The sequence below is a fragment of the Equus caballus genome, chromosome 2 (assembly GCF_041296265.1).
Source record: "Equus caballus isolate H_3958 breed thoroughbred chromosome 2, TB-T2T, whole genome shotgun sequence".
Lineage (NCBI taxonomy): Eukaryota > Metazoa > Chordata > Mammalia > Perissodactyla > Equidae > Equus > Equus caballus.
In genome coordinates, this window is record NC_091685.1 from 60,743,120 (window position 1) to 60,763,390 (window position 20,271).

Consider the following 20,271-nt stretch of genomic DNA (forward strand, 5'->3'; position numbering starts at 1 on the left):
TTCTCTCCTTGAAGTGAGCACCTCAGAACACTTTCTATGTAAGCAAAAGCTGTAGTAAGATTTCCTCGACCAGAGCTCAGGGACTAGCACTTATGAAAAAATCCCCAAACTTAAGAACAAATCCCAAAGCAATTTTTCTCCACTTGAAAAAAAAAAAGGCAAAGTTCCAATCATTTTTACAGTACAAAAATTTTATTTTTTGTTAGGATAATTTAAAGTTTAAAACTGAAGTAGACATATTCATTTTACAAACAAGATATTCTTTCATAAGTAAGACCATTAAAAACAGTAAACAAAAAAGCTGTCTTTACAAAAAGCTCTGTGCATAGCAACTTTATACCGTATATAACTGACAATGCAAAACAATAAAATGAAACTATACAGTTTGAAAATGAGACCTTACTGTACAAAAGGTAGAGAGGATAATGGTTTTTAAACCATGCATATTGAAATGTGCAAAGAAAAACTGGGAAAAAAATACAATGCTATAACAAAAAATGAGATAAATAATGAAGTAAATTGTCCCTTTAAATGAAAAATCTTACACAGCTCCTCTTACAAAGATAGGATAGAATTTGTAGTTACCTATAGAAATACTCGTCTTCCAAGTGGCACAAAAATAACCTGGGACTGGAATGATTCAACAGCAATGACCAAAGAGGACAGAGTAGCTTTGTTTTTAATTTATTAGTACACTAAAAATAATCCTTACACACATTTGTACAATTAAATAGATCTGCTGCTGCCAAGGTTCCAGCTGTATGGTCAAGGATGTCTGGTATTTAGTTACATTTTTCGATGTAAAGCTACCAAGAAATTCTACAATCATTTTGAAGACAGTACTGCACTCATCTTCATGCAAGAGTAAAATTCACAGATTCTAAAAGCAACGCTACTTAAAAAAACATTTCCTTATGTTGGATTGGCTCAAATCCAGGTCTAAACATGCTTAATTTTGTTCTGCCTTCACTTTTGGGTGGTAATGTTTGTGTTCCACACACTCGTCCCCTCCCATCAGATTTTTCAGCAGGGAACTTTCTCTAGTGTGTTTCCCCTTTTATGATGCTTTCAGCCCTATGAGGGACTGTCAGCAGTAATTATAAGCATGCCAGGTTTCTAAAACCTTGGATTCTCATGTGCATAGAAATATTTGGGGCATACTGGGTAATTCCAGAATAGATTAAAGGCAAATAAGACCGTTGTGTGTTGAATAGTTTTGGGCATATATCAACAGGGCAAACGGAAGGGAGGCAGAATGTATGATGTCATCTAAAATTGGCTCAGATGCACTAAAGATGTTTCTCCATGAGAGCTACACCAATTTCTAATGTTAGAACCCCAACCAGGAACCCCAAACCGAAGTCTCTGTATAGACTTTACTGTGGTGCCAATGAGTTAACAGGGAGAACCCTGACCTGAAAAAAATTACATCCTTATTGGCAATCCAAATAAATCTGGATACACCTCCAGGGTCAAACAGGCTTTCAAGACCCAGCCAGTTGCCAGCTCCTGCAAGCTTTCTTCCCCTAAGAGCTAGTCCCAGAACTGCGGCGAGCCCGTCGCAGGCCTAGGTAACTGTGCTGCTTGGAACACAGATGCCCCTAATCTCTGATGCTGCTGAGAATCTGGATTTCCATTTCTTTGAACATCAGGAGAGGGATTTAGGGCTTTTAACATTCATCTTCCACACCCTATCCCATTCTTGCCTGGAAACTGTGTCAAGTTGGATACATAATTTTTTTCAAAAGAGTTTAATGCCATGAAAGGGGAAATCTGCAGAGAGAAGAAAGGATGAGTCCAAGAAACAGAGTCATCTTCAAACCCTGTTTCTGAAGTTCTGTGGGCCTTATATCTCTGTGCTGAACCAGGTAACCAAAGAGGAAGGAGTGCGCGCCTCTGTCAGGGAAGAATTCCAAAGGGGCCACTTGATTGGGAAAGTTACGTGGCTTTGGCTCTTCTTCAAGGTGAGACACGTCTCTCCCTGGGACACAAAGCTGAGGGTGCACTAAAACGTGGGAATGCTCTGCGCTGCTCAGGGAGAACTGAAAGCTAATATAAATTTAAAAAATATATATTCACAAAGAGTGAATACCAAAAGGGCCATGTAGACTATTTAGAAAGCAGACAGAGCTGGGAATGAATTGATGGGCTTGAGCATTTGTGTACGTGCGTGGACTTGAACCTTTGTTTCTGCATGGCATTGTTCTGTAGGAATTTACATAAGGTACATGTTCTTGCACGTGGGTCAATAAAATGATGGAAAAAGAGGGGGATGCGGGATGGGGAATAAGAGTCTAGTAAGTAACTGCAGTAATAATCACACACCTTTTAAACTTGTTACTACATGTTTGCATCATTTTCATTTTACATCAGGAAGAGAAATTCCACTCTTCCAAAAAGGTCTTAATTTCTACCTCTACTTACAATAAGTTACACGTTTATTTATTTAAATAATTGTAAAACATTTTAAAATTTTTCCCTTTTTTTGTTTTTTTGTTTTTGTTTTTTAAAGAGATTAAACTATAAGCAAACACACATACAACAACATTTCATCATTCAATTCAGGTTTTGTTTTAAGAAAGTCTTCCATGCTGGTACCCTGTTTTGTTCAATTTTTTTTCTGCATAAACTAAATTGGTATCTGAAAGGCTTCATAGAAAATAGAAACTTTCAACTTTTTTTCCTACAAAGAAAAACAAATAGTATCCAAAATATTAAGCATGAATTGTTTGCCAATTTTTTTTCTTAAATATTTTACAAACATAGGAAGGTGGTTCTCATAATGTTCATAACAAAGAATTGCATTTCTGCTCTTTGCACTGACTATGTCAATGACATCTTTTGTCCTTGTCCCCAAGAGGGTCAGTTTGTGTAGCCACCATCAGAGCTACACAAGAAACGTGAGACCAGGTAAGACGCAGCTCCTTGCATACCCAAACCTGTCCATCATGTTCATTTGGGGGTACAACTCTCCCCAAAGAGCTTATAGTGCTTTCTTCATCATTGGTCCACAGAGTAAGTAGTTTTGTGCTATAGGAAAGCAGTTCGTCTTCTTTACATCGGGGGCACGACAAGTCCGGTCATGGCTGCAAGGAAGGAGTGACACAGGAATGAGACTCGGAGACTTTTTACATTAAAGTCTATAACCCAGAGAAAGGGGCAGGGGATGCGAGTGACAGAGTCTGCTACAATGCAGGGAGATGGAGCCCTCGGCTGATACGGGAAGCCATGTTCTCCAGGTTGGGTCGGTCTAGCGGGCAGCCTATGAGAGGCACTGAAGCTTCGCTGAATCCCCAAAATACAAACGAATCTTGGGGAAGTTTTGCTCCGGAGGCCAAGAGTTAGGTTTTGTCTTGTTTGATATTAGTGGGTTGTATTCAATACATAATAGACATGAACATGTAAACTAAACGGTAATATATGTGTGATATATTTTTCATTATTAGACTAAAATAATTTCTAGATTATACAGTTCCAAATCACTTAGTTGGAGAAGGAAAGAAAGCTCCAGGTGCCGAGCCTACCGCGTTACTTAGTAGGCATTGTCTATAACAAATGAGACTGCTATCTGTCCCAGGTTTCCATCCATTCTAGCTGAAATTTGATACACTTGTTTTCTTCTGACCAGCTCATTTTCTTTTGGTGCTCACTGCTGCTAGGTGATGCTCACTCACTAATGAACGCTGATCCATTGGAAGGGAAGACCTAATTCAGTTCCTAATTTGAGAGTCACCCCAATGTCCACTCTTCAAGCGCAGCACCCAGCATCTCCTTCATCTAGTCAAAAGGATAGGGACAATGCCTGTCTGGGTGGCATCAGATCCAAGGCTTCCCCTTGATATAGGAAATAAAGCAGCATCAGCATATTGTGGAAAAATCACACAGCAGAATGCACGCCTCTAGCCTTGGCATTCAGGTGATGAACCCAGAGAACTTTCAGATTCTCGGAAACTGGGAGAATAGTTTCTTTGCATCAAAACTTCAAACCATGTTGAGAATTTGTTCCTTTGAGTTTTGTTGTCTATATCTCATCTAGGGCTTAGTAAATATCATAGAAGCATTTTGCTGAGTGGGACTTACTAAGCTTATAAGCAAATGGACAAAATTCTTTCTGCTTCCCCAGCACACCTCTCTCTGTCTCTCTTTCTCCCCCCGACTCCCACCCCCGATTCCCCTTCCCCTCCATGACAGCTAGTCTTCTTGGGCAAAATTGACAGCCCTCTCTTTCCCTGCCCATATAGCCTTTATTGAATGTTTGTGAGATCTGGATTAAGGTCTTACACAGCTAGCAAAACCTTAATTATTTTTGCCTGTATTCCCATATATTGAATCGATGTAACTTTTCAATAAAGGCAGTTCAATTCTGGACACTCCCTGATGATTTGGAGATCTAGCAACCCTGGTAATTATTCCAGAGTGTAGGAGGTTTTTTATTTTATTTTTCTTCCTAGAGGGAGCTGGAAAATGAATCAGGCACATAGTGCATAATATGATCTTGACAATCTATACTCATCCACTGTAAATGCCTGATAAATGAGGTAGGAGGTGGGACAATGAATGCTGCACATGAACTCTCTGGCAGTAGGAGTCTGGCTCATATCTTCAACTTTGACTTGTCTGTTACACTTGAAACTCCTCAGCCCCTTCCTTCTTCTGGGTTCTCAGAGAGTTACCTAAGGAGCTTACTAAAAGGGCAGAGCCACTCAAAGAACAAGATCCACCGCATGCTGGAAGAACAACAGATCTCACATATTTTCCTTCTTCCGAGTCTCATATTGGGCACTGGGCGGGCTGGATCTCTGCTCCGTTGTGACCCTGACTTGTTGTTTGTAGAAACCATAGCCAACAGACAGAAAGCAGAAGTTATTTGGAGAAAAAGTAAGCATTTTCAGTGGGGGAAAGGGAAAATGCCTAAGTGCACTTTGTCCAATTTCTTTTTACCTTTGGCATTTCATGGGAAAGCAATCACGCCCCCTTGTGCCAGGTGGCAAGTAGGTATGGGTGAAGGGGGAAGAGAGGAATTGCACTATTCTTGTCCCTGAAGAGACAGCAGGCTGTCAGAGCAGAGGCTCTGGAGTCAAAATGTCTGAGTTCAAGTCATTAGTCCCTCGCTGTGTGGCTTTGGGCAAGCTACGTAACTAATAATGGTGGTGACAGTGTGACCTTCCCCTTTGGGTCACACGTGAGGCTTCAACAAGAGAATTCATGTAAAGCACTTGGCTCAGCGTCTTGCCCGTGGTGCTCAATAGGGTTAGCTAGTCTTAGAGAGAGTTGGTTGCACATGCCCTCTGCAGACAGTTAAGACCATTTCACCTTACAAGTTGAGAGAAAAACTTGTCCATCAGCCTGTGATCACCCAAGCACCTCACCCCACATTGTCACTCCCCCCACTGTTTGTTTCTAAAGAGATGGAGCTTCCTGCTAATCAGTCCCTGCAATCCCAGGATTCCTTCATTCAGAGACTGTGGGTAGCACATTCAGTGTCAGCTTGGTTTCCTCCCTCTCTGCATCAACGGGACACTTCATAAAGTTGGGCCTTGAGCTTCTATTCACCTGGTCCAAAATGGCGAAGAGTGCAAGTCAAGGCCTCTGGAAGGCATCCTTTGTCAACTCCAGCCTTCTCTCTGCCGGGCTTTTTACCTCCCCCAGTTCTTCACGCAAATTGCCTCGCTACAGCCTTGGAGAGAGCCATTGTTTCCTATTTATCAGACTAGGAAACTGAGGCTCTCAGATGGTAGTGACTTGAACAGGTTCACACAGCCTGGAAGGAGCTGAGCTAGAACTCCAGCACACGTCTGGTGAAGCCAAGTCTAGTGTTCTCCCAATGGTGGATACTCTGAGGTTCTCATCAGAATTCTTTTATTTCTCCACACATTACCTTACATTTTAATAGTTCCTTGTAATTTTTTGAAGTCTACAATTAGGGGCCAGTCTGGTGGCACAGCGGTTAAGTGTGCACATTCTACTTTGGCAGCCCAGGGATTGCCAGTTCGGGTCCCGGGTGCCGACATGGCACTGCTTGGCAAGCCATGCTATGGTAGGTGTCCCACATATAAAGTGGAGGAAGATGGGCACAGATGTTAGCTCAGGGCCAGTCTTCCTCAGCAAAAAGAGGAGGATTGGCAGCAGTTAGCTCAGGGCTAATCTTCCTCAAAAAAAAAAAAAAATACAATCCTAATTTAAGTGCTCCTCTTCTCCTTTCCTCCACTTCCTTCTTAAAGTTCAAATGGCCAGGGAAATTTGGAAGGAATTGTGGGATCCAAAAGAAGCTGGAGACTTCACAGTGATTCTATAGAAATGAAACTAGAGCCCAGCCTGTGTCTTCATGCAACCAACTAAACCATCACTCGGACAGACACATCAAGAATGTGCAGCTCAGCCACTCTCTCAGCCTCAGTCGTGGGGAAGGGGAGGCTACAGTAAATATTCAGCAATTGTTTTCATTTCCCAGTCTGGAGATGAAGCCATCATGGAAAGAGTTCTGAGCGTATCCCCTAATGATGGATGGAAACCACTGGTCTTTGATGAGAGATGGGGCAGGTGGAGACACTTAGCCACAGGCTGAGCCTGTTTCTCTATGGATCAGACATCTGGATGAAAACCAAGAAAAAAAAATCTCGCTCAAATATACAGATGTTTCCAACTACTCACATGTTGGGTGGCATGTAGACCCAGCTGCTTTGTCTAGTTAGAAGTAAAAGAATTGTCAGGGACTCTTCTGAGTTCTGGGTTTCAACTCATTTCACAGTTTCTCTGTCAAGACACTTGACTTCAAGGGGTCACCCTTGTCTCTAATGATAGGATGGGACAGGAACATAACGAACCTCCCAGAGCTCTGCTCAGCCACAACTGGTAAATGAACCCTCACAGGTGTCCCCAGAGGATAGGAACCCATGCACAGTCATAAAACCACTTGGCAGATGTCGTCCCAGGGACAGCCAGCTCATCCAAGGCTCTGCTGACCTCAGAGGCTTTGGAACCACAAGGGGTTAACTCAACCTCTGCCCTTTTGGGTTTCATTCAACATTGCTTGTCATGAATGTTTTTATATCAAGATGCCACGAGCAGCCTAAAAATAATGTGGGGCATCAGGATCCACAGCGTTCAGCAGTTTCCAATCTGCTCTTTTGCCATCAGCTGCCTCCCACTCACATGAGATGATTAGATTCTCATGTACTCATCACGTTTGTGTTACGTCATGTCATATTATATTTTAGGATACTGCTCAAAAGTGAGTTTGACAGGTGATATTAATTTTTGTTCTTAGGCACAGTATGTCTTTTTAGATTTCTTCCCTGCCCCACCCCTGATCAGGCACCTGCTATCAATTTGACTAGCATGTAACCAGAATTCTCAGAACTTGCTGGTTGCTCCTGATGGACCCTATCCACTTATGCCAGGGGAATGTGTGTGCACTGCAGATGGCAAGCCAGTTAGGTAAGCAATAATCGCCATGTGGCATCTGATGTGGTGGCTGGGCACTGGGAAATAGTGACATGGTCTTGTAGAAAGTAATGGTCTGGGGAGTCTGGACACTCCTGGAGGGTATGTATGGCTCCACCATAGTTAATTCTGTGACCTTGCAGAGTTGACCAACTTCTCTGTTTCCCCTCATTTTGCTCTTGGATGGAGTACTAGCCCAGCGATACAAGCCATTTGTGCCCCATGATGAAAACACCAAAGCATGTACACAAAGTTGTAGGTAAATGGCTAGAGATACACAATGATGCTGTGTGCTTTGCTCTTACTTTGCTGGCTCTCTGGCACTTGTATCATGCTTACTCCCAAAGTGGTACCTTCACTTACCTCTGAATCCATTTCCGTTGCCACTGGAGCAGGCAGGCGAAGGGGAGCCTTGGGGCCTGATGACAGGGGCAAAGGCACTCTTCTGTTTGACAGCAGGAAAAACCGAAGAGGAAAATGGGAGGATGGAGGATGTGCTGGAAGATCCAACAGTGGGACTCGATGACATGACTAGAAAGCAAATATACAATCCTCTTTTAGAAAGGGACATATCTAGAGTTAAGTTATTTCTTCAGTACATACAACCTGTACTCATTTATTGAGAAATTGCAAATTTGTTCCAGGCATTGTTCCAGATTCTAGGGATTAAAAAAAAGTTAACGTGACAACATCCCTGCCCTGTCCAGTGGGAGGAATAGACAAATGAAACAACCAACAGTAATAATCCTATTGGAGGAATGTACACAATGCTAAGGAGACCCAGCAGGCAGAAGCTTCTTCTGCCTGGGACACCAGGATGGCATCAGCAGGAGGTGACATTGTGATAGGTCTTAATTCTTGAGAAGAACCTTGACAAGAGAAGACTAAGACCAACATCTGAAAAATCATCGTCTACTCAAGAACAGAAACCTCTTCTTCACCCTAAAAAGAAGTCCTGTGTGGGAGTTATGTGCTTCTCCAGCAAGTCTTAGGGCTCTAGGGGTTTGATCTATAGGGTTAACATCTTCTCTGAGAGTGCCATCTCTATGGGCCACTTCCTTATTACATGTAAAAGTTTATTAACATTTAAGAGATTACCTCCCTGTCCCTCTATTTTCAGAGCTCCTGGGAAATAAAGCTGCAAGTCAGCCTCCTCTGATGTAATGTGTAGAAAAAGGACCAATATTAACAATATTAACATTAAAGTTACTTGAAGCCAAAAGCTAAGTGATACAGTTTCCAAGAAAAATAAAGGCAATTTACACAATGAAGTGCCCCACCTCTTAATGTCAGATACTTCTCCAAGTGACATCATACAAGGAGATAATTTTATCTTCTATGTTCAGCTTGCTCAAGAAAAGGGTAAACTAGAGTTCACAAGGGGGTAAAATTGTTAGAGATAGCATGTTATAGTAAAAGGTCAATTTTCAGGGACTCATTTTAGCATATTCTCGAGAGACCTGAACTGTTCAAGTAAAAGAATTGCTGGAGAGATTCAATGGAATCCCAATCAGAATCCCAATGACATTATTCACAGAAATGGAACAAATAGTGCTAAAATTTCTATGGTACAACAAAAAAGCCTGAATAGCCAAAGCAATCCTGAGAAAAAAGAACGAAGCTCGAGGCATCGCAATCTCTGACTTCAAAATATACTACAAATCTATAGTAATCAAAACAGCATGGTACTAACAGGAAAACAGATACACAGATCAATGGAACAGAACTGAGAGCCCAAAAATAAAACTACCCATCTATGGACAGCTAATCTTTGACAAAGGAGCCAAGAACATACAATGGAGAAAGGAAAGCCTCTTCAATAAGTGGTTTTGGGAAAACTGAACAGCCACATATAAAAGAATGAAAGTAGACCATTATCTTACACAATGCACAAAAATTAACTCAAAATGGATTAAAGACTTCAATGTAAGACCTGAAACCACAAAACTCCTAGAAGAAAATATAAGCAGTACACTCTGTGACATTAGTCTTAGCAGTATCTTTTCAAATACTCACATCTACTCAGGCAAGGGAAACAAAAGAAAAAAATAAATAAGTGAGACCATATCAGACTGAAAACCTTCTCCAAAGCAAAGGAAACCATCAACAAAACAAAAAGACAACCCACCAACCAGGAGAAAATATTTGCAAATCATATATCTGACAAGGGGTTAATTTCCAAAATCTATAAAGAACTCACACAACTCAACAACAAAAAAACAAACAATCTGATCAACAAGTGGTCAGAGGTTCTGAACAGATATTTCCCCAAAGAAGATATACAGACGGCCTAGAGGCACATGAAAAGGTGTTCAACATCAGTAATTATTAGGGAAATGCAAATCAAAACCACAATGAGCTATCACCTTACACCTGTCAGAATGCCTATACATAACAAGACAAGAAATAACAAATGTTGGCGAGGATGTGGAGAAAAGGGAACACTTGCACACTGGTGGTGGGAAGGCAGACTGGTACAGACACTATGGAAAACAGTATGGAGATTTCTCAAAAAATTAAAAATAGAAATACCATATGATCCAGCTATCCCACTACTGGATATTTGTCCAAAGAACATGAAAGCAACAATTCAAAGAGATTTATGCACCCCTGTGTTCACTGCAGTATTATTCACAACAGCCAAGATGTGGAGGCAACCCAAGTGCCCGTCAATGGATAAATGGATGAAAAAGAACTGGTATATACAATGGAATACTACTCAGCCATAAAACAAGACAAAATTGTGCGATTTGCAACAACATGGATGGACCTTGAGGGTATTATGCTAAGCCAAACTGCCAGACAGAGAAAGACAAACACTGTCTGATTTCACTCATATGTGGAAGATAAACAAACATATGGGCAAGGAGAAGAGATTAGTGGTTACCAGAGGGGAAGGAGGTGGCGGGGGAGGGTGAAAAGGGTAAAGGGGCACACAGGTATGGTGACAGATAAAAACTAGGTTATTGGTGATGAACACGATGCAGTCTATACAGAAACTGATATATATAATAATGTACACCTGAAATCTACACAATGTTATTAGCCAATATGACCTCAATAAAATAATTTTTAAAAAAATAAAGAATTGCTGAGACCTAACGGCAAAGCACATGATAAAGCCCAGGAGTGCTAAATCCTGCTTCGTACCTTCAGTGGCCCAGCTACTCCTCAAAGTAAATTTGAAAGTGAGGACACAAGGGTGACTTACGGTTCAAAGACCAAGTATAGAATGAATTGAAGGTCAAACATTCTGAGGTCTTGTTGAAGGCTCCTTCCCTGTTTTTCCCCTCGCCCTAGAAAGACACACTTTGGGCTCTGTTCAGGCAATTGTGGATATAAAGCAATCATACAGCAGACCTCCAAAGGGATGACTTTTACAGCCAAACTACAAACCAAAGGCTTCAAAGAGAGAGCCTTATCTAAATACTACTCATCCTTAGGTAGTCTGGATTTAAAGAGCCGTTGATAAGGAAGCACGTGAGTACATCTCAGTCTTCCCTCAAGTAATATTAATCAAAGAAAAAACTCGAAAGAGGATAAAGTCCTGGAAGAATCTCGTGCAATATTTGAAGATATGAATGAAGAAGAAATTGGACTAACTCACTATTATTATAGGATAGGAAACAGGGTTCAGCACTGGGAATGGATCTTATTCACAGTTCTAAGCAGTCTCCTCTTCTAGCCTTGGTTTTAGCATCAAGGAAATGTGTGTTGGGGGGACTATCTCCCCTTTCTGTAAGGCAGAGAATTGAGGCCAAAGAAAGGCTGAGACTCAGGAGGCCCTGATTCTGAGCACAGTCCCTTCTCTACCATACTATGTGACCTGTGCTGTCAGCAGAATGGCGCCGGGGTTCCTATGTCTGCAGCAGCGGAATCTCCCTCGTACGCCGTGATAGAGGAAGGTTTCTAATGTGAATTAGGTACACTCGATTCCATTCACATCGAGCATTTTACAAATATTTACTCACTTTTACAAAATTCCAAAAAATTTAAAACATCTACTCACTTTTACAAATATTTCTTTTCTAATAACAGATTCCAACTAAAGGGGCTCATTAGATCAAACGTGGTGGCCTCTCAGTGGAAGAGGAGTCACCTCAAGCTTTACTCAGTGATATAAACTATCATTGCTGTGTTAGATAAGCACAGAGCTACAACATGTCCATTTAAAATATTTTTTACAAAATTTTTGTAAAATGCCAAGTTACATCCAAATTAAAATTTAATGCAATTATAACGAAAATCCTAAAAGGAATTTTAATTTGTGTATGTCAACAAACACAATTTCTGTGTTTATTTAAAAAAACAACAAAACTGTAAGAGCCAGAAAGTTTTGTTAAGAAATTTTTTTAAGTAATAAGGAGGCATCTTAACAGTTATTAAAACTGAAGAAAAATCTACATCAATGAAATCAGTGCTATCTTAGCATAGAAATAGGCAGATAAATCCTTGGAGAAAATAGAGTCCAGAAACAGACCTGGGTATATATGAGAATTAAAACTTAATAAAGGTGACATTTCAAATTAGTAGGGAAATAAATGCATGGGAACAATACACTCACTATTTGGAGACTAAATTTAGAGTTCTTCCTCATGCTAAACACTAAATCTAAGTGGATTAAAGAGTTATTTGTAAAAACAAAATTATAAAGGTGCTAGTAGAAAAATTAAGAAGGTTATATAATTTACACAATCCTTTCAACCCTAAAACCTAAGCAGAATGTCACAAGATCAATTTGCCACATGACAAAAACTTCTGTAACACACACAGAAAAAGCAAACCACAAATTAGGAAAAATACGTGTGATAATTACCTAGAGATGTTCATATCCTCAATAGCTAATAAGTTTTCATAAATTAATTAGAAAAAGAAAAACCTCCCAATAGAAATATGCACAAAGGACACGGCAAGGAAAGTCGCAGAAGGAGAAACGAAAATGACCCAAAGACCTTCATAGACCTATCAATGTTCCAACCGATTAGTAAAGTGCAAATTAAAACAGTAATGAGATGGTATTTCCCACTTACCAAATTGATAAAGATTAAGGAAAAATGAACAGGGCAGGAAACAGAGAGCCTTCCTTTTCTAGGGGATTGTTAACTTGTCTGGAGGGACTTTGGCAATAGGTATCAAAGGACTTGAAAATGTGCATATTTTTAACCCAGTAATTTAATTTTTAGAAATTAATCCCAAGGAGATAATCATAAATGTGCAAGAAAAAAAAATCCAAGGGCATTTTTATAATTGTGAAAAACTGGGAAATAACTGATTGACCAGCAATAGGGTAAACTATAGTAAGTCCATAAAATGGAACATCATGCAAACATTAAAACTAATACTGGAGAATATATTCAATGACATGGAAAGATGTGCCTCCTTAGATGAATAAAGCAGATCACGGAATAACACATACATCAAATCCAATTTTTTTTTTAATTTTTTCTGAGATCCACCCTGAGCTAACATCTGTTGCTAATCTTCCTCTTTTTTTGCTTGAGGAAGATTGTCGCTGAGCTAACATCTGTGCCAGTCTTCCTCTATTTTCTGTGGGATGCTGCCAGAGCATGGCTTGACGAGTGCTGCTAGGTCCGTGCCAGGATCTGAACCTGTGAACCTTCGGCCGACAAAGCAAAGTGTGTGAACTTAACCACTACGGACCCAGGCGGATGTCATATACATCCAAACTTTTAACAATGTTACCTCTGGCTGATGGGGAATATTCTTAAATTTATCCCTTTTACTTGTCTATATTTTCAAAATTTTCTACAATGAACTTGTATTCCTTTTGATGTAACAGAAACCAGCCAAAGTTGTTAAAATAAACAGAAAATTTCTATTTCTTGGGTAAAAAATAATATGATCCCTAGCAATAAGCATAATAGCTTTCCTGGGTGTTAATATTCCTCTTCACTTTAGGGCTTTCTTCCTGCCTGTAAACAAGGTTGTCTGTTAACCTTTCTGTTACAAAAAAGCAAAGACTAAGAAATTCTTAAATTCCTGGGAAAAGTTTGTTGATTGTAGTTGATTTTGCAAAGCAAACGTCACTCCTAATATCTCTTCTTCATTCTTAGGACACAGGTCTGCAGCGTAGACAGATTTTAGGAGCCTAGCTTCAGAGCTGTGACTTAGGTAGTTTTGCCACTTTTCTTCTACTCTCTTTCACTGATCTCAGGGCAGAACCCCAATAGCTGTGCATCAGCACAGACGCTGCAATTTCCAGAATCCATCTAGCCATGATTGTAAGGCTATACTGTAAAAGTCAACAACGGTTATCTCTGCTCAGAAATAAAGTGTGTCCGCGTGTGGTGATGGCTTCTAATTAGTCTTTGGGCGGTGAACGTGATGTAATCTACACAGAATTTGAAATATATTACAATGTACATCTGAAAGTTACATAACGTTACAATCCAATGTTACTGCAACAAAAAAATTTAAAAAGGGAATAAAGAAATAACGAGTCATTTTTTTTTCTTTTTTACATACGCATGCTTTTCAACTTGTCTATAATGAGAATGTTACTATGTAATAGGATTTTTTTTTCTTTTCTGAAGAAAAAAATCAATAGAAATATATCAAAATGTTGGTTTTTTAGTGGGAGTGGGCTTTCTTTTTAAAACTATTCTCATATGTTCTAAATTCTCTATTATAATCATTTAATACTCCACAATAGAAAATGCCTTGATATTTCTTTTTGAAAGTCTAGAAATATTGAGGGTCTACTCTAAGACTGTGAAAGTGACGTAGGAATCGCTGAGGACCCGGTGGATTCCCATCTGTGTGGATTGTGTTCCAAATCTTGCATTGGCTTGGTGGCTATTCGGCTTTGGGAGCAGTGGTTCCACGGGTGTTGCAGGCTTCTTGAGTAGACCATCTTTGGGGACACCGGAGTGCACCATTTTAGGAAAGTTGATGATACATACTTGCAATTGAGAATTTCTCTGGACATCTCTCTCTATGGAGAGAGGCCAAAGTCAAGGCAAGCACGTCTGGCCCAGAAATCTCTGTGAGCATGGGGAGTTAAGGAAAAACTACTTTTCTTCTTCTAAGGATTGACTGGCTTGCACAGTCCCAGCTGGAACTCGCCGGGCACACATCCTCCTTTGCATCGAGCCATTGCATTTGTTGGCGCTCAGGGGTCTGTCAGCATTTCATTATAACCCCCTATTGTCAGGGGTTTAGAATTCAGCCATAAAAACTTGCACTGAGCTGGAACTTGGCACACACTGCTACCGCCAGGAAGTGAAGTTTGTATGTGAAATTGAAAAAACATCTGTTTGGCCATTTTTGAAGTGGTGCGAGAGCAAAAGCAGTAAAGATGCAGGTTTTTGATACTCTGTGTTGGCCATAATGCAAGTCAACTTGACCGAGAGGCTTGGCTTTATTTCTTTTTAATGTCTCTGGCAAGTGATTGCTCCATGGCATGGCCTGGCCACATCAGACTAGTTTAAAAAATAAAATGAAAAATCATAGAATGGTGTTTTCAGACACAAGCAACTGAATTGATGAAATGGTTTCTCCTGGGCTTTCTTTGTATTTCTCAGAGAAGTTAAGACTTAGCTGGTTAGAAATACGGTCAGATGCTACTGTAATGAACTCCTTGGGGTAGTCAGTATTTTTGCAGTTGTCGTTAGTGCCGTCAGGTAGACTCCTGGTGGGACCCTGTGCGCAGCAGCGCGGAACCCTGCCCGGTCTTTCTGCGCCATCCTCTCACCTTCCAGACCTATATCAGACAATGCTCTGCTGTTATTCACAGGGTTTTGATGGCCAATAGTTTGGAAGTGGGCGGCTAGGTCCTTCTTCCTAGTCTGTCTTATTCTGGAAGCTCCACTGACACCTCTCCACCACGGGTGACCCTGCTGGTTTTGAAATACCAGTGGCATAGCTTTCAGCATTACAGCAACTCGCAACCACCATAGTATGACAACCGATAGTCGGGTGGTGACAGGTGGTGTGGTTCCCTGACTGGGAAACGGTCTCAGGCTGCAGCAGTGAGACCACCGAATCTTGACCACTAGACTTCCAGGGCTGGCTGTTTTTGCAGTAGGGGATTTTATTGTAATAAACGCACTGTTTGGAATCCCATTCCCAGTCTGTAACTCCTTCAGAACCTCCTTCAGAAAATGAAGGCGCGAGGGATCACACTGACCCAGCAGGACCAAGGAGGAGGCTCTGTGCTGTGCTGCTTTGTCCCGCTGGGCAGGGCGCCTTCCTCTTTCTGTTGTGTGTGCTGTCTTGTTTGAATGGGTGATTTCAAGATTGGGGGTGTTAGTATTTTTCCTGTGGCAGTGGGATTGAGTGATCAAGAGAGGAGATTGGAAGGAAGTTGCCATTGGTTGCAGTGGGAAGGGTCCCTCCCTACCAAATGAATTATCTGGTAGGAAACATCAAGCAGCTAACACCCAATGGGCATTTTCATTCATCTATTCTTTCTCTCTCTCTCTCCCTCTCCACCCGGCCCACCCCTCTCTGTCTTTTTTGTTCTTTCTCTCTTTCCTCCATCACCACACTACACACTGTACTATTATATTGACTATTTTTGATCTACAAAAATGACAATTTCATATGGTTCAACCGAATACACACATTTTATTACAGATGCATGACTGAACATATGGAATTGCCATTTTTAGAAATCAAAAAGAGGTAATTTCATATGGTTCAGCCTATTAATGTATTATAAATATATTAAATATTTCTTATATTATTGAATAATTTTAAAACATGGTATTTTGAGTCTGCTGACATGTATTCTAGTCCCATTTTTACTATTTACTGGCCATGAATCCTTGAGTAAGTTATTTAATAACCCTTCATGTCTTAGAAGGGAAAATGATAGTAATAATAATTATTATTATTATACCCACGTCATAAGATGGTTGTGAGAATCTGACTAGACTCTATATGTGAACATGCTTTTTAGGCTGTAAAGTGGAATTCAACTGTGAATTATTTATTGTTGTCACCATCATTCTGTGACATTATTTACACAATGGCTCTCTTGCTGGGGCTGTTGAAGATGTGGTCCTTTCTGCATACAAGGTACCCTCTCCACAAGCATGCATGGGAGAAACCTCTTCAAGGTCTCAGCAACAGAAAAATCAGGTTTCTCCTGAGCTACTAAAAAATAATAATGATAATAATGTGTAGATGTAAAATCTTATATAACAAATAGTGTTTCTCCCTTTGCTTTCCCATCTTGTTTGCCTCTGAACCAATTAATGGCTCCCTTGAATAGACTGAATGGCATTTATACTAGCCCTTGGATTCATCTAATTTTCTGATCCATATTTTTTTCTTTCATCTTAGTTTCTTATACTTTCATACTACCCATCCGAGTATTAATATTCCCCCAAACATTTTTGCGACAAGATAAGGTTAGAACAAGTAAAGAAACAAATAGTTCAAGAAAGCAACAGCTTGTTTTCCGAGATCACTCTGATCTAATTGATCTGGGCCATCTGACAAGACACAACACAGAACTCATGTCTTTGCAGCAACAAGATTTTAGTTGTACCAGAAGAACCAATCTCTACTACCTCTGCTACTTGCTATCTATGTCCTCATCACACTAAGTAAAGTGTGAGTGTGACAAATCGAACAGATAACCCAGAAATAAGTCATAGGTGCGTGTCCCCAGGAAACCACAGGCCGGGAGAGTGAGAGAGGCAGCCTCCAGGCCTTGGCAGGTCACTTCCCGAGCTGTAGTGGAAATGGCTGTGGGTCCTCCTTGACTCGCCCTTGTTCCTGGCAGGAGGGAACCACTCTGGGTACACAGAGGGCCTGCTGCAGAGCCTTGCAACAAGATTCAGCATTTCAAGAACACTCCACTCAATCACTCAGACTATCCATGGTGGCTTCTCCCCTGGCCAGCAGTGTTCCCTAAGTAGGTTTGAAAAACATGTATTCTCTCAGGCTCTTGGGACCATTGTGCAAGTTCCTCGCTTAGTCCCCAAAGCACACTGAATGAGTTTTCATAACTCCCTAGAACATCTAGCTTGCTGCTAGCCCACAGATAGTGATTAAGAGGTTCTGTCTCCATAGATCGCACTCTCACAAGCAGTCAAGTTCCATCTCTCTGGAGGTACACAAAGGAGGGGAGAGCTACGTAACCAAGTAAGAAGGGAGCATGGTGTGATACACACAATAACTTGAAGTCATCAATTCTGGGTCCAAATTATGGCCCTGCTCTATCCTAGCTGTGTGATCTTGGGTAGGTCAGTTAACTGCCATGCATCTCAACCTCTTCACCTATGACAGGAGATGATAATACTGACCTCAGAAAGTGCTTATGAAAAGAAAATAAAATGCTACATCTGAAAGCACCTAACAAAGAGTGTACATGATGTTAACTGAAATGGAATCTCAATTCCGCTCTCCCATCTACACAAGCCACATACGTTCCTTCTCTGTAAAGGAAGTAGCGTCATTCCTTTTCTTTCCCCCAGAAGGCTTTGAGTAATCAAATGAGTCCAAGTCCAGCTAAGGGATGAGAACAAAAGGTAGGAAAGACATTTCATCAGGAAATTGGGCTACTCCTCCACGAGTCAGTAAGATGCAGGAATGCAACTCTCCCTCACAAGGCTTAATAGTAAAACCCAAGGGAAGAGGGACAGGGAGAGCCAGACAGAAGGACAGGGCACTTACTTCCATAAGGGGAGCCAGTGGGGGAGCCATTTAGAAATCCTGGTGACCCTGGAACACCCAGGTTGGCCATAGGGACATTGCTGTAGCCATTCATGCTGTTACTGGAGGTGCTGTAATTAGACTGCTGAGGGGTGGAGCTGGAAGAGTAGCCCCGTGGAGAGATGCTGCTCGTGTTGCGGATGTATCCTGGACAACAAAGAAAAAGGTCAGACAAATGACCCAGTGCACACACACACACACACACACACACACAGTGCGGGCCAAATATGACAGCCCAGGTCCACATGGCCCCAGACTATAGATACCCGCAAGTTGACCCTGGGCAGTAGTGGCAAGTCTGCAGTTTGTCTTCAGCCTTTTTATAACTTCCTCTCCCTTCCCCATCCTACACAAGGCCATGTCCCTGATGGTCCCTCCTTCCTCCTCTTCCACATTTGCAGTTAACATCTCTAAGTCATGCCAAGGAATAAATGACTAATGGCAGTGTGCAGTGACATCTCCCAAATATTTCATAGAACACCAGAGCCCTACGAGATGTTAGTGTGTAACACTCAGAAGAGCATTCTATGGTCAAAGAAAGCTTGGCAGATGTTGTGTACTATAGCCATTCCTTGAACATTCGCTTATGAAGAGCCTAGAGCACAAATAAACCAGGTTAACTTTGTTAACCTAGAACTGTAGTGCAGGAAGATCCAATCTGCGAGTGGGATGGGGGAAGGGACGATGAGCCCTCTCCATACTTCTGAAACCCGAGCACAGAGACGCCACCTAATCTATCCTAAAATAAACCATTTTAGATAGCTGTCTCTAAAGCTATTTAAGAAATGACCCAAATTTGAAAAAAAAACAAAAAGTAATGATATGTCCCACCCATCTTTCTGTAAGAAGAACTCACCCTGGGCATGAGAGTGAGGAATTCCCTTGCAGAGGATGAATGAAATTAGAAATACAACTATCCCAAGGTTAGGGACATCATTAGGAACATTTAGTCCTTTTAAAAAATGATTTGTGATAAATTTAGCACCTTAATAAAATCAACGTCAGTGACAAAAATCTTTACACAGTATACTTAACATGTAAAAGTACAGCCAACTGTATGAGGGTGTTGCTATATATTTGTATATTAGATGGCACACAAATAGAAGTTACCAAATAAAAGCAAGCCATTCACCCTTGGTTACTAGAAATAGAAAGTTGGGTATAATAAATGATAACAGCAATAACTCAGCTTCCTTCCATTATTCAATCTGATGAGTACAATAGCAGAAATGTACATTTTATTCAAATAATACCTGTAAATCTAGTTTCAGTAAGCCTAAACCCTTATAAATTCATAATAGCCAATCTTGTTCTTAAATATTTCTAATTAAAGAGATTCTGCCTGGTAGCTATAAAGCTCAAAGTCTAACAATACACCACCTATAATGTTAAGATAATCCATTATATGATTGCATTGCTTATCTGGGGACACACTCTTTTGACGGCATATGAATCAAGCTTTAACTCCTTCCATTCCAGGAGAACCAACCTTATAAATGTATAAGATGTTTGAATTTTGACCCTGAGAAAGGTAATACCTTGATTATTTCCTTGTGTTGACTCTGAGATGCTGACTCCAAGCTGGCTGCCATAAGAATTGATGCCCATCATGCCACTGTGAGCCGGAGAGCTAGAGAGTGCTGGGATCTGGCTGGGATTCCTGGGGACACTGTAGAGAGCTTCAGCAATGTCTGCAGCTCGCTTCAAAATGATGTCCTACAAAAGGGCAGGTTGAGGTGAGCATTTTTCTACAGCATGAAGAGTCAAACTCAATAAAGTGCAAGATGTGTGCGTCTAACCTGGTTATTGTGTGGTGTGCCATAGAGGGCCTCCACTAGATCTGCAGCTCTTTTCAACAGCATTTCCTAGAAAAAGAAAAGAAAGGGTGGGCGTATAAGCAAAGGTAAACCCCAAAGGGCAAACACAAAGGAAAACTACAGATAAAAATCCAAAGTCCCAGGGCTGCCCTGTGGCATAGTGGTTAAGTTCGCACGCTCCACCTTGTTGGCCCCGGGTTCACGCGTTCAAACCCCGGATGTGGACTATGCACCCTTATCCAGCCATGCTGTGGCAGGCATCCCATGTACAAAAATAGACGAAGATGGGCACAGATGTTAGCTCAGGTCCAATCTTTCTCAGCAA

General features: G+C 41.0%; 1 protein-coding gene across 1 annotated transcript in view; it reads right to left on the reverse strand.

Moving 5' to 3' along the window:
* Positions 1 to 259: 259 nt before the first annotated feature.
* EBF2 (EBF transcription factor 2) overlaps positions 260 to 20,271 on the reverse strand; it is a 187,197-nt gene continuing 167,185 nt past the window's right edge. The window contains exons 12-16 of the mRNA XM_001493943.6: positions 19,929 to 19,994; positions 19,668 to 19,845; positions 18,091 to 18,276; positions 7,807 to 7,974; positions 260 to 3,086 (exon numbers count right to left, since the gene is read on the reverse strand). Coding sequence (XP_001493993.1) covers positions 3,055 to 3,086; positions 7,807 to 7,974; positions 18,091 to 18,276; positions 19,668 to 19,845; positions 19,929 to 19,994 — 630 coding nt within the window. The 3' untranslated portion in view covers positions 260 to 3,054. The remainder of the gene's footprint in view (positions 3,087 to 7,806; positions 7,975 to 18,090; positions 18,277 to 19,667; positions 19,846 to 19,928; positions 19,995 to 20,271) is intronic.